This window comes from Lolium rigidum, chromosome 3, assembly GCF_022539505.1.
Source record: "Lolium rigidum isolate FL_2022 chromosome 3, APGP_CSIRO_Lrig_0.1, whole genome shotgun sequence".
NCBI classification, from domain to species: Eukaryota; Viridiplantae; Streptophyta; class Magnoliopsida; order Poales; family Poaceae; genus Lolium; species Lolium rigidum.
Window position 1 is genome coordinate 231,476,975 of NC_061510.1, and position 11,142 is coordinate 231,488,116.

General features: G+C 49.0%; 1 protein-coding gene and 1 long non-coding RNA gene across 2 annotated transcripts in view; both read right to left on the bottom strand.

Annotated features, from left to right (window-relative positions):
* Positions 1-4,475: 4,475 nt before the first annotated feature.
* LOC124696158 (putative disease resistance protein RGA4) lies at positions 4,476-7,566 on the bottom strand. Its single transcript, XM_047228926.1, has one exon. The coding sequence runs from the start codon at positions 7,527-7,529 to the stop codon at positions 4,476-4,478; it is 3,054 nt and encodes a 1,017-aa protein (XP_047084882.1). The 5' UTR covers positions 7,530-7,566.
* Positions 7,567-10,306: 2,740 nt separating this feature from the next.
* The window catches only part of LOC124703112, a 16,949-nt gene continuing 16,113 nt past the window's right edge, over positions 10,307-11,142 (bottom strand). The window contains exon 3 of the long non-coding RNA XR_007002936.1: positions 10,307-10,524. This is a non-coding gene — a long non-coding RNA (uncharacterized LOC124703112). The remainder of the gene's footprint in view (positions 10,525-11,142) is intronic.

Consider the following 11,142-nt stretch of genomic DNA (forward strand, 5'->3'; position numbering starts at 1 on the left):
CAAGATCCAGCTATATATTTGCTAAATGCTTAACAAAACTGGGGTGTGTGCATCTGTCAAACGACATATGGCCATGAAGATTACAATCATGCAGGTTTTGTCATCGATTTTAGTATATCTTGCGCTGCCACTAATATATATAGCAGATTCTTTTCAAATTAAAACACTTTAGTAATTGAAAAGGGCAGAGTTGTACAATCCATTCCCTTCAAAATATTTCAAATAGATTTAAACTAGTATCATCGATATTTATTTACAGAAGCACACAATCGGTACGCAATTTCAAAAGAAAATAAAGAAGAAAGTATCGACTGGAGTTCTTTTAGGAAATGTACAATCACAATAGATTGAAACATTTTAGGTGCATAATTAAGGTTAACACTATATCTAGACAAGGTTGCTACCAAGACCTTAAAAGGGTTATACTGCGAGACGCTGAGCAACAACAGGGCTTATGCAGTTCTTTGTGCATTGCTAATAGGAATATAATAAGCTAGTAAAACAGGCAGCTTCTAAAAAATCTGGTCTGTCCAAATTATCTTATGTAGAATACTTATGATTGTAAGTTATACAAGGTGAAATATGGCCTCTGACTTGACATCAATCGACTGAAACTAGAGGAAATAACAATAGTACAATACCCAATGGAATATAGACAAGACTCAGATCAACTCAAATTTGCTTACAGGATAAGGGCGTCAAAAATGTTCGTACCGAACAAACGAATAAGATGAAATGTTCTATTTTGTCAAAAATGTCAAGCGGCCAGGCTTCTTCTTTTTACCGAAAGAAGAAAGCAGCACAGCCTGCCCATGGACGCAAACCATCGGCCGGAATCCCTTGGTGCCGTGGACGGATCGATCACCAAAACTAGTATCATGGATTGCTAATAGAGCACCCACCGAAGAACGACATGCAGCCAGGCCGAAGCCGGCGTCGCCTGGCGTGTACTTAAAACTCGTGTCCCAATCTCGTTCTACGCGCAAAGCCTGCCCTAGTCTCGTTGAGAGCATCTCCAGTCGCGTCCCCCAAACCGTCCCCCAAAGCGATTTGGGGCGCGCCGGACAAAAAAAGCGTTCCAGCCGCGTCCCCCAAAGCCCTTTTTTGTCCGGCGCGGCCCGATACGGTGTCCGGCGCCCCGAGCCCGTCCCCGTCCCACGGGGACGCTCCGGGGACGCCGGACACAACGGAAGCGAGGCCAACCGACGCGGGCCCGACGCGTCAGCGGCACGGAAGGCTAAAACCCCATCGCCTACCTTTGGTCAAGCGACGTTAATGGCGTCCCTGTTTTCCCAGGCGACGCAGGAACGCGTCTCGTCGTGCATGGCCGCGTGGCCGTCCGCGCCGGAGTTATTGCGTGCAACCACCCGCTGCCGCCGCTGTTTTAAGGCGCTCTGCGCTAGCGCCGCTCATCCTTCTCGTCGCCGCCGCCTCCCCTCCCGGATCCTCTCCTCGCCGCTCAAAAAATGTCGTCCTCCCGCAAGATCGCCGCGGCGAACGGCTTCGGACGCGGCAGCCTCACCGTGGCGGAAGCGTGGGCGCCGTACCGCGCCCGGTATCCGGTCCCCGCCGGACATGCGGCTGCCAAGCGGCGGCGGCCGGAGGATGGCCGTGAACGGCATTGGCGTTCCGCCGCCGCCGGGCCGCGCACGGACCAATGGCGGGACGCCGCTCATGGCCCGGCGGGCTCAACTCACCGCGGAGGAGCGGAGGGATCCGACGTGGGCGGTCGAGAACAACGACGCTCGGTGGACGACGTACTTCAAGGCCAAGTACGACGTCGAGATGCACAACGACCGACGGGCTCGTCGGCGGCCCCAACAGCCTGGAACAAGGACGGCCGCGCCACGTGCGGGGCGTTCCGGGCGCACCCTCGAGAACGTCATCCGCGGCATCCGCAACGGCGCTCCGCGGCCGGGAGATGCCGTCGTCGCCGCCGCCGTCTCCTCAATGGCAGCCGAGGAGGACGACGTACTCGTCCTCCTCGCACTCTTCTTCCTCGGGACCGGCGCGATCGACGCCGTCCTCGTCGCACCGGTCGGCGCCCTACACCGTCCCCAAACGGGAGGTCAGGGAGGAGCGGCGACGCCCGTCAACACAAGGCGTGGCGGCAGCAAGGGAGGCGCGGCGGCGCCCTCCTCATCCCGAAGCCGGAGGTGAAGGAGGATCCGGGAGGAAGCGCCGCAGCGGCGCCGCTGGCGGAGTACGAGCGGCAGCGAGCGGCTCATCGCCAGCAGCGACGACCCCGAGGACCGCCCGGGGCTGCGGGCGGCGTTCATGGCGTCCATGGACGACAAGGACGCCGGAGGGGCGACCTGGACGCGGCGATCGCCATGTCCATCCTCGACTCCGGCAAGCCGCAGGTGGACCTCACCGACGACGGCGAGGCAGGACCAAGCGGCTTGGTGAAGGACGAGCCCGTGGACGAGCCCGTCGACGAGCGCGGCAAGCAGGAGGTCGTCACAGACGAGATGTACAACTTCCAGCAGTACTACGACGCCTCCGGCCGCCGCAAGCGGTTCTAGATTAGGTTTAGTTTTAAAGTTAGTCAAATTTCGTTCGAATCTATGTAAATTTGGACGAATCTAATCGAATCTAGTTAAGTTTAAAATTTGCGAAATTTTATTTGGGGGACGCGACTGGGGAGCGACGTCCCCCAAACGCGGCACGAACGAAACACGTCCCCCAAACGCTCAATCCGGCGCGGTTTGGGGGACGGTTTGGGGGACGCGGCTGGAGATGCTCTGAGTCGTTCCTTCAGTGGCGTGCGCTCTCCCGGTCGCAATCGCAATGCAACCGATCAATCCATATCCACGGCACGGTACGGCACGCACCAAAAGATCTTGGTGCTGATGCGAAGAAAACATAAGCTAAAGCCGGACGAGCGCCACAGCCGGCCTGCACAAGCCGAATGATCGACCCACTAAGAGCATGGCGATCCCGATAGTATTTTGGAGACCGGCATCGAAAATAGGCTCACATCGACGCGTTCTAAATAACGCTGGTACTTTTTTGAGTCCAATAGAAGCGCCGGTAATCCCATGCCTGCCTCTTCACGAAGGGGACGAATCGGACACGCCGGCGCCTCGCGGTACGACGTTTTTCGCAGATTGGGGCACCTTGTCAGCGAGAGGATGCGATTGTTCGCATCGGAAACGACGCGGGAAGGTTGGTCGTCGGCGTTTAATGGTCACCCGCGTGGAAGCCGAGGCGACGACGAGGGTGGCGACTAGCCACGCGGCGTCCACTCGCCTACGTTGCCGTAAATGCGGGTTGTTGGCACCCCTATTAGTACGTACGCCGTCCGCCGTCGCGGTGCTATCCTCTCATCGACACCACCGCCGCCACGTCAGTCTCTTCTCTCCACCTCAATAATGCTGCGCCGTCTTAAAACGACGCACTCCATGCTTGGTCTCAGCAGCCGTGCGCTGCCTGCGGCACCTCCACCACCACCGTAGCCGGAGCTGCAGCCTGACACGGACTACAACTCTGACGACGCAGTGGATCCACGGTTCACGTTGTGGCACGAGGCCTACGTTGCAGACGCGGAAGCTGAGGCGGCGGAGGAGACGACGTAGTGGTGCGAGAAGCCGCAGGCCCCTGCCGACCCAGAGCAGGCGGCGATCCTGATGTCGTTGAACGCGCGGCGCTTCCGGGGGTTGAAGGAGGAGGAGCGGGAGTTCATCAATGACGCGAACCTCGAGCATGCCCTCGAGATCTCGTGCCTGCGAGCGGCCACGGAGGAGGCGGGACACCTTCTCATGGAGGAGGAGCGACAGAAGCGCTCATTGCCACTACGAGGCGTTCGCCCGCGAGCAAGCGAGGCGCCGAGAACGAGGCTTCTCGGCAAAGGCTGGCAGCGTGGAGACAGCGCCGCCAGCAAGCTCTTGCGACGCCGGCTACCATGCTCCACCGCCAGATGCGGAAAGCAAGGGCCGAGAGGTGGGCACGGATGCAGACGGCAAAAGGGAAGAACGACGACGAGGCAGACCCATCGCGTGTCCCAACCGGCGGCCAGTAGATTAGGGTTAAGTTTAAGTTTTATTTAGGTAAATTCGAATAATTTTTTTATAAATTTCGTATGGATTCCGGTTTTAAATGTCAATACAAGTTTTAAATTCTATCGAGCCTGACAGGGGCGCCCGTGTGAGAGCAGCATCCATAAATAGAGGATGCTCTCCTGGCGGTGATCCCCATACGGTAATGCCGACGCCTCTGCCGGTGCCAATTTAAGGACCACCGGTGGAGATGCTCTAAGTACTACGAGTCTACAACCATGTCACCAGTACCAAGAAAAATAATGCAAACTGATAATATCTAGAGTACCCTGCTAATGAATGGTCACATCTGATTCAATACTACTGCACCAAATAAAAGCACAACACTGTGTGAACCTAACAAGATAATCCGTAAAACAGAAAATGCCTAGTTCATGTCCATACCTCATGCCATCTCAATCCGTATGCAGTTGGGCATTACTTCCAGTCGTAGACATCAAGGTCTTCACCATGAAGTTGTTTGTGCTGCTGTTGAAGCCCTGATATCCACAACGAGGATAGCTCTTTCATGCCCGCTTCCAGCCACAGCTGTTGCAAATTACCCAACCCCTCAACACACCTCAAGCCTCCGCAATCATTTATCCGCAGCTCCCCCAATTGAGGAAGGTTCGAGACCCTCTCTAGGATATCACATCTCTGGATTACAAGGGACTCAGAGAGGAACGGGAGGTCCTCCACCACCTTCAAGGAGCTTGCTCCTCTTATATCGAGCACCTTCAAGCTGGTGGCCTCTTGTCCTAGCTGTCGTGGGAGAGATCTCAGCTTGGGGCAGCCCTCAAGTTCCAAATTCTTCAAGCGTGGCAGCAACTGCATCCGTGGAGGCGGGGCTTCCCCCTTTTGTATCTCAGCAGATCCATCCTCTCCCCCTTCCGCTGCCTCTGCATCTCCCTCTTCAACAAAGGACCACTCCTCCCAATTGGTCATATTCCAGAAGAGCAACGTTTCGAGCTTGGGGAAAGCAACAACCGCATCCGTGGATCTGGGATTAGCCCCCCTGCAGCCCACGAATTCGGGTCCAATCTTGGTAACTGCTGCTGCTCCATCAATTTTCAGATATCTGAGGTTGGGCAGCTGCCCGATTGGTGGAAGATGCACACATGAATTGCAGTCTACGAGATTCATGTATATAACTGAAGACACCTCGGTGGTACCAAGCCATGTGGGATACCTCCGGCCAAAGAACCTACTGATATATAGATCTTCCAGGTTCTGTGGAGGGATTAGCTGCTCAAAGATCTTCTCAATGTTACTAACATCTTCTTCTGAATATGGTTCATTCGTACCTTCAGTGCAGCTAAGATTCAAAACTTTGAGATGTTTTTTCTCTGTCAGCAATGAATCTGTACTGTAAGGAGTAGCCCTTTCCAATTTAATCATATCAAGATGCCTTAGCTGTGAGAGATGTGCCAGCTCCTCCAACTTCCATCCATCTTGTGTTTTACCATTATCACCTCCAGCGCCAATAGGAAATCCTTCTAAATCGTTGATGAATTCCAATCTGCCTATTCCTTCTGGAACCTGATTTACTGGTGTACCATCCAGACCAAGACGCCTTAAATTGCTCAATTGAGTGATTGCTGAAGGAAGGCTATACAGAGCTTCGCACCTTTGCAAGTTCAATATCTGAAGATTTATGAGGGAACTGATGGACTCCGGAAGACAAGATATGAGAGTGCCATCAAGATCAAGTAGACGTAGATGCATCAGTTTTCCTATACATTTCGGAATGTGTTGTACGAGTGAGTCACTCAGATTCAAAACACGAAGATACGGAAATTTCATGAAAAATGTATTGTCAACTCTCCATGGCTGGTTGTCAGTCTGGAAGGTCCTCACCTTAAATTCCCCATTATCCATGCTAGGTAACACTAATAAATCCTTCTTAGGGATAGCAGTAAGGCGTCGCATTTTTGACATACTGCTGACCCTTAATGATTCCGGGTCACCAACAAAACATTCTTCTCTTGATAAATAACAAGCTAGATGCCTTAAGAGGTCATGCATTTTGCATGCCGCATGGTCAAAATGTGCACCATCTGGTTCGAGGAGATTCCGATGGATTAGCTCATAGTAGTAATCTTCTGCTGTATCTTCTACTAGTTGGCCTTGTTGTTCCTCTACAAAGCCCTCAGCAACCCAGAATCTGGTAAGATCATTACGGAAAAGTACAACATCTTCAGGATACAATGCACAATAAAGGAAGCACTGCCTCAGATGATGTGGTAACTCATTGTAGCTAAGATATAAAGCTCCTTCTATATCATCCGGAAGTTTGCTCTCTGACCAAGCACCAATTAATCTCAAAATCTTTTGCCACTCACTTTCTGTTTGATCTTTCCTTGCCAAAACACTCGCAATGACCTTGATGGCAAGTGGGAGATAGCCACATTTACGAACAATCTCGATCCCAGTGCTTCTCAGATTGTGTACTTCTTTCTCTGCAACAATATACATGCTCTTCCAAAGTAGCTCCCATCCCACCTCTTCTGACATTAGATCAACTTTATGGGTATGCTCTGCATGGATATTCATTGCAATTCTAACATCTCGTGTGGTTACCAAAATCACTGCTGTATTTGCACTACACAATGGAGTCTTTAGTAGATCGGTCCATACATTAGATTTCCACACATCATCTAGAACAAGAAAGAAGCTCTTGCCCTCAATTGTTTCTGCAATCTTGTTCTGGAGTTCTGCTATGGACTCACCTTGCTCTTGATGCACCCCGATATTTCTGAGAATCTCTTTTAGAAGATTAACTTCATTGCACTCTTGAGAAACACAAACCCATGCGCGTTTGTTGAAGTTTCCTTTTATTTTTTGATCATTGTATATTTTCTGAGCTAGTGTTGTCTTACCAACTCCTCCAGTTCCAACAACAGCGACTTTATAAGCCTTATGTTCCTTGTCTGCAAGCACCAACTCCACGAGTTTCCTGCTAGAATGTATAATCTCCTTTCCCACAAGGTTGTGTTGTACAAGCTTGGAATTTAACTTCTGTTTGGATATTGAGCCTTGGCCAGAAGGTGCTACATCGGGATGTAAAAAGCTGTTTCCGTGCTTTGCGAGCTTCTCAATTCTTTTGTTGAGGTCTCTGATCTTAACAGCAATTTCATGACGCCTCTGAATACCAGGAAAGCAAGATAAAAACGAAATGTCCCAACATGGAGTTGATTTTCTAGATGATGATGTGTGATCTCTTAGTAGCTTGCTTCCTTCAAATCTGGCCGAGTCAACGATATCATCAGCATCATACATAGCATCTCTTAGCTCACTGATCCAATTGTGAACTGCTGACTCCTGTATCATCCTTTGCTCAGCATCATAAAGGAAGCATTGTATTTGTTTTATTGTTCCCTGCAATTCTTCGAGCTCTTCTTTTACACCGAGAATTAGTACGGCATTCTCCACAATGATTTCTTGCAACTTTCTGATGCATGATCCAACCAAAGGATCTAATACAGCTGCCATCAGAGCAATAGAACTTGATGAGGGAGATCTATCAAGCAGCTTTCCACAAATTATGACGAATTTGCTGGCTGGCAATCAAAACAAAATGTGTTAAGATTGCTTGAAAACTAACAAGGTTAAACCAAACTAGTTTTACAACAGCCACATACATTGTTATTTACTTTTGCAGTTACAGTTTAAGTAAATTCGAATACTGAAGATAGGGACCCCATATTTTGCACCGCATGTATACCTGTAGCTGTCCAGAACAGTGGAGGAACTAGCCCTGAAGTCTGAACTTATACAAGATGGAACCATGTTCAAAGCCTACACAGCTTATTACTTTCTCGCTTGTTACTGCAGTAGAATATCTGTTTGAATTCAGTGGTATGGTTAGCTGGTTGCCCTTTCAACTTTTATTTGCATATTGATATATATTTTTTAATTCCCGCAAAAAAAAAAGATATATATTTTTTAAACTGTTTGGATGCAATGAATTGGGTCTAAAATTGGGGAACTGGACTTGATGACCCGAATTCAGTTGTTTGGATGCATAGAATTAGAGCCTGGAAACTTAGCTGAATTCCAAGCCCACCCGCGCGCAAGGCAATTTAGCCATCGATCAATTCGGAGGTCCTCCGCTCCCTATCGCGTTGAATTGGAGACCCCGGTACCGTTTCGCTCCTCGTCCTTCTCCCTCCCATCCACTCCCCTCCTCAAGCTCGCGGTCAGCCTCCAGATCCCCCTCGATCTCCTCCATCCAGCGTCGCCGGCCGCCTCCCCCACCTCAAACTACTCCGGCCACCTTCGACCTCCCTTCTGCAATCACCGGTTTCCCCTCCTCCACCACGAGCGGACGTGGTTTCCCCCGAGCACGGGATCATGATCCAGCAGCGTCGCCAAGTCTTCCCTGCCGGCCACGCATGCAGCATGCTTCCCGGACCTGCAGCACCAGCGGGCAAGTGCTCCTCCTCCTCACGTTCTTCCCGGACCAGAAGCCACGATGGAGGGGCGAGAGGACCCGAGCCGGTCCGCCCTGCCCTCCATCGTTCATGTGGTGTTCGGCCGAGCCACAACGAGCGAGCTGCCATGGGCAGGAGCGGCGGCTACATGGTGGCCGAGGGCTTTCAATGCGGTGCTCCACGGCGGCGAGGGGCTACCGGCTACCAGGACTTGACGCCGGCGACTTGAGCAAATTAAAGAGGACGGGGTGGGAAATCCTGTGCAGTTCATGTTTTGCTGCTGCCATACGTCAGCTGTGTACTCTATTGTAGTAATCCTCAGGTTCTAGTAAATTTTGCAGCATACACGCAACCCATGTTTTCAGTGACATGAAAGAATAAATCTTGCGATGGGATGCATTAGATGTTCTGCCGCTGCTATAAATCTTGTGCTATTTATGCTGATGGAAGGGATTAGAAGCGGCACAATGATGGGCACCGTGGTGTGTTCTTTGCTGACCCTGACTCTGCCCTATTATAAGAGCGCCAAAGATGGTCACAGTTGTGATGTCATGCCGTATGCACTGTGAGCTCTGTTGGAACTTTACTTTATTTTAGTGTGAAATGTGAACTGTCATGCCGTATGGATTTGTGATGCATGTTGTAATTTTTTCCAAACTCAACGAAACATCCAATTCCACGATTTATACATCCAACATGAATTGGAATTGGGTGCCACCCTTTGATTCTAACAACAAATTTCATGCACACCCAAACAACAAAATTGGAATTGGAGACATTTCCTTTCCACCTTGGTTTTGGTATTCCTTTCTAATTCAATTCCAACACCTAATTCTGTGCATCCAAACACAGCTAGGTTATTCATATTGGTTTTCTTAGTAGATAGGAGGTTCCGCAGTTGGAATATTACATGTCCTTGTACAACCCGGCCAGTACCTAGTACCTCAAGGCCCTGGTGCTAAACTCAAAATTAGGCCCAACGTCTAAGAAATGTCACTATCCAAATTAGATATTTTTATATCATATGACTGGAACATGTGTTTTTCTTACAACACTAGAAATTCACGCTAAAATAATAAGCACCTTGTCCCTCATGTTCATCATGTTCGTACATTGAAGTAAACATGAGACTGATATGAATTTTGATTAAATGTGGGCAACACACCCCACTGGCATCATGTGCTTATATTTTGTTTGTTTGTATGCCAATATTTATTTCTGTTTTGCTCGTTAACAAGATTTACTGGTATGTATTACTCCATCGAAAGGTCATTTTAACGGGCAGCTGCATAGCATACAGAATCGCATGTAGTATTCTATTAGTTACATAAAAACTCTATTTCTACCGAGTGTCCAAGCCTCGCAATCTTCTGTTGAGTTAAAGTTGTAACCATAGATGAATCGTCTAGCTATAGCTCTCATTTGTCTGACCCATCTTCTCGATCGGTCACCAGCTGTAACCAATGTGTAGCATGCTAGGCAGCAAATCGTGATGACATATATCATTAATATCATGGATGCAACCACGCAAGATCTAAAGTAGAATATCAGTTCTTGCGTTACATGCAATGCTGCCAGCAAGAAGTAAGAGGCCTATAAGAATCAAAGAAGCAGCTTGGTTGGATGACCACCCTATCGCTACATTAGGATCTCAACGTATTGACCCAAGGGAGATGAAAAGAAATCGGTCCAATGTATAAGAATAGCCAACAGAAAATTCTGTGTCAATCACCCAAAAAAAACCATAGATATTTCATGCTTTTACAGCTAGAAAGAAAAGGTAAACATAAAAGGTTGTTAGATCTTTATAATACTACGATTCTTACCTCAGGAACGAATCTTTCAAAACGAAATAAACATTGGATGACAAGAGTCAATAGCAATCATCTGGCAGAAGCAGGTTGCTCCATTGATCAACCCTTCGCCACTTAGATCCTGATTAACCCATTGCCACTTTAAAATCACGATGGACCTAGCCCAGGGGGTCAAAAGTAACTGCTGGAATAGGCTGGTGCACAGAATAGGTAACAGCCAGTCAACAAAAGAAAGCCTCACTGCAGGAGAGTGGAAAAAGAGAAGCTGAAGTGAGTGTTTCCTTTAAAACAAAGCTAGTTCAGCGAATGCTAGGAGATTTCCAACTGAGTAGAGCTATAAGAACTAGAGAAAATACCTGACTAAAGGTATGTTGATTAGAGTGCTGAAGGAGAGAGGGGTATATTCATACATATTGTTCCATCCCAATAGAACCTCTTTGCTACGCAGGCTAACAAACAGACAGGATTATCACACCGATCACGAAAGCTTAGCTGCATCTGTATCATTAATTGGTGCAAATTAGGTATGAACTAATAAAGGTGAAGACAAGAAAGAGAATGAAATATGTACTCTCTATTGATCAAGGCACACACTTGAGCTTACCAGTTACGAAGGAGAACGGATGCAGGTTGAAAACCGATGGATGCAGATCCAGAGGAATGGCTGGAAGTCAAAGAGCAGTGCCTAGTGCCTACAGAAGCAACGTGTTCTTGCATCTCATCAACATTTTCGGGGTACCTTGCGCAAAATAATATTGGGATGTGGCCACCCTTTTCGATGTGGCCACTAACTTGCAAGAGCTGCTTATTGGTACCGAATGTCAACTCCTTAGCTGCTAGGCTGCTTAGTGGCACCCG

Bases quoted from the DNA above. Each gene is read 5' to 3' on its own strand.
- LOC124696158 (XM_047228926.1), bottom strand. From the start codon at position 7,529: ATGGCAGCTGTATTAGATCCTTTGGTTGGATCATGCATCAGAAAGTTG.